The 2,260-nt window shown below is 28.8% G+C and overlaps 1 protein-coding gene across 1 annotated transcript; it reads left to right on the top strand.

Moving 5' to 3' along the window:
- The first annotated feature begins 940 nt into the window (after positions 1–940).
- On the top strand, positions 941–1,813 carry LOC108558527 (leucine-rich repeat and transmembrane domain-containing protein 1-like). Its single transcript, XM_017915459.1, has one exon. It carries the CDS (start codon positions 1,082–1,084, stop codon positions 1,811–1,813), a length of 732 nt encoding a protein of 243 aa, XP_017770948.1. The 5' UTR covers positions 941–1,081.
- The last annotated feature ends 447 nt before the right edge of the window (positions 1,814–2,260 follow it).

Here is a 2,260-nt window from a genome sequence, read left to right as displayed (position 1 = left end):
TGTAATATTTAGTACTTTTTACTTTAAGAAACTTCATTTTTGTTAAATTTTCTTTAAAAATATCGTCTCTACTATTGAATTCTTAAGTTTTCAAACATTTAGTACTTCTCATTCTAGAAACACAATAATTTAATGATAATTCTTACAATAACTTCCTTTTTATTGTCTTTCCTTCCATGCTTTAATTCACTAGTGGATCATTAAATACTTTTTGTAACATTTAATACTTCTTCTTAAAGAAATACCATCAATTTATAGTTGTTCATTCAAAATATCTTCTCTAGTATTGAATCGTTAAGATTTCTAACTTTTAGTACTTCACTATTAAAACATTAAGTTTTCTAATTGTTAATACTTCGCTATTAGAGCATTACAATGTTATAACAAACAATATTTTATGGTCATTAACTATTAATATTTCTTCTTTAAGAAACACCATCATTTTGTAGCTTTTCTTTCAAAATATCTTCTTCACTATTAAATCGTTCTAAATTTTAGTACTTCACTATTAGATCATTGGTTTTTCTAACATCTACTACTTCTCATTCCATCACAATTTTATCATCAAGTTTTCAATTTATTTCAATATTTTTTTCTTCAACGTCGCGTTTCCTTAATTTATCATTAAAAAAATAATATTCAATCAATTTTGTTGTTTTCACTTAGTTTCTTGAAATTACCATTATAAAAATACATGCACAATAGGACCATTGTTCATGCATCCGCTAAATTACGTCTTTGTATTTAAATTCGTCAAATGCGTATAAAACTGTCCACAACTTTGTACTGTCTTGATTAATACAGTGTCAAGCAACACAAGGTAAACAAAAAAATGTAATAGAAATATCATCAAAAACACTTTATTTTTCTTTATAATTTTTAGATGTTAACCATTATTATTGTATGTCTGCTGGCAATGGCCAAAGCGCATGGTGCGTCATATTGCGAAAGCAATAATTATGAATTGTTATGCTACAACATCAGTTACGTTTTCCCGGTGTTCGAATCAAACCAAACAAATCTAAATTGTAAATCTTGCAATTTTCAAATTCTCGAAGCGAATACATTCAGCAATTTGAAAATGAACATACGATGTCTGAAGTTAGTCAACAACAGCATAAGCAATATTGGTAGAAACGCATTTTGTGGAATGAAACTGCAAGTTCTTGATTTAAGTTTCAATGCAATCTCAGATATATCATTGAGCGTCATCTGTAGAAGTAAAATCACAATTGGACAAGATGATAGAGGCATTCCTGAATATTTGAGCGAAAGGCTACATGTGCAACTGCCAAACAGTCTCCAGTATTTAAACCTATCACATAATGCAATCACTAATATTTACCAATATTCATTCATGCATGCCATTTCATTAATAAACTTGGATTTATCGCATAACAATATAGACACTTTGAATTTTGGATGGGATAAACATTTAAGGTACTTAGAAATATTAGATTTATCTAATAATCGATTGGTTTCATTTGATTTCGGTACATTTACAAGTCTTGTTAGTCTTAGACATCTAAACTTGACCAGTAATAATCTATATTATTTCGCTTCTAATATTTTCATTACAACCAGGAATCTAAACATTTTAGATCTAAGCCGTAATAGGATACGAATGATAGATGAGACTGCCCTAAAAAAGTATATTCCAACTTTGATATATTTAAATGTCAGTGATAATAATTGGGATTGCAAAAGTTTGCAGAATTTAATATTATCCAGCCTGGATAGATTTGAAGTCGTTGAACATGATAATTATAATAGAATGAACGTTAAAGGAATTGCTTGCCTCGATTATAAATGAAATTATATAAAAGTGTATTAAAACAGTGACATTTAAAACCGATTCATTACAAAATATATTTTTTTTTTTTGAAAAAAGTTGTTTAATTTTTGGTTTGTATGTTTTTTTTAATAAATATTATATAAATCATGCTGCAACATCACTAGGAGAGGAAAACCTTGCATAGGGACCACGGATGATTCGTGGTACTGTGGGATTCTTACCCACTAAAAACCTCTCCTCTTCTTCGTCATCATTCAGGTCCTGTTTGTTGATAGTCTCCACTGCCATTTTGATAAAAATTTTAGTTTTTTATTTCTTGTTTCATCAAAATTCAGCAAATGTGAATGTGCCTATTTAAACCGTTGCATTATCTTATTGAATATCGTTTGTTATCCATTTGCTGACGAGCGGCGTATATATCCGCCCTTTGCTTAGTAAAAAATTTGATATTCGTGCTACGTACAT

The sequence above is a fragment of the Nicrophorus vespilloides genome, unplaced genomic scaffold (genome assembly GCF_001412225.1).
Source record: "Nicrophorus vespilloides isolate i.1.1-1 unplaced genomic scaffold, Nicve_v1.0, whole genome shotgun sequence".
NCBI lineage: Eukaryota > Metazoa > Arthropoda > Insecta > Coleoptera > Silphidae > Nicrophorus > Nicrophorus vespilloides.
The sequence above is the reverse complement of the archived record's forward strand: the minus strand, read 5'-3'. Positions and strand labels throughout refer to the sequence as shown.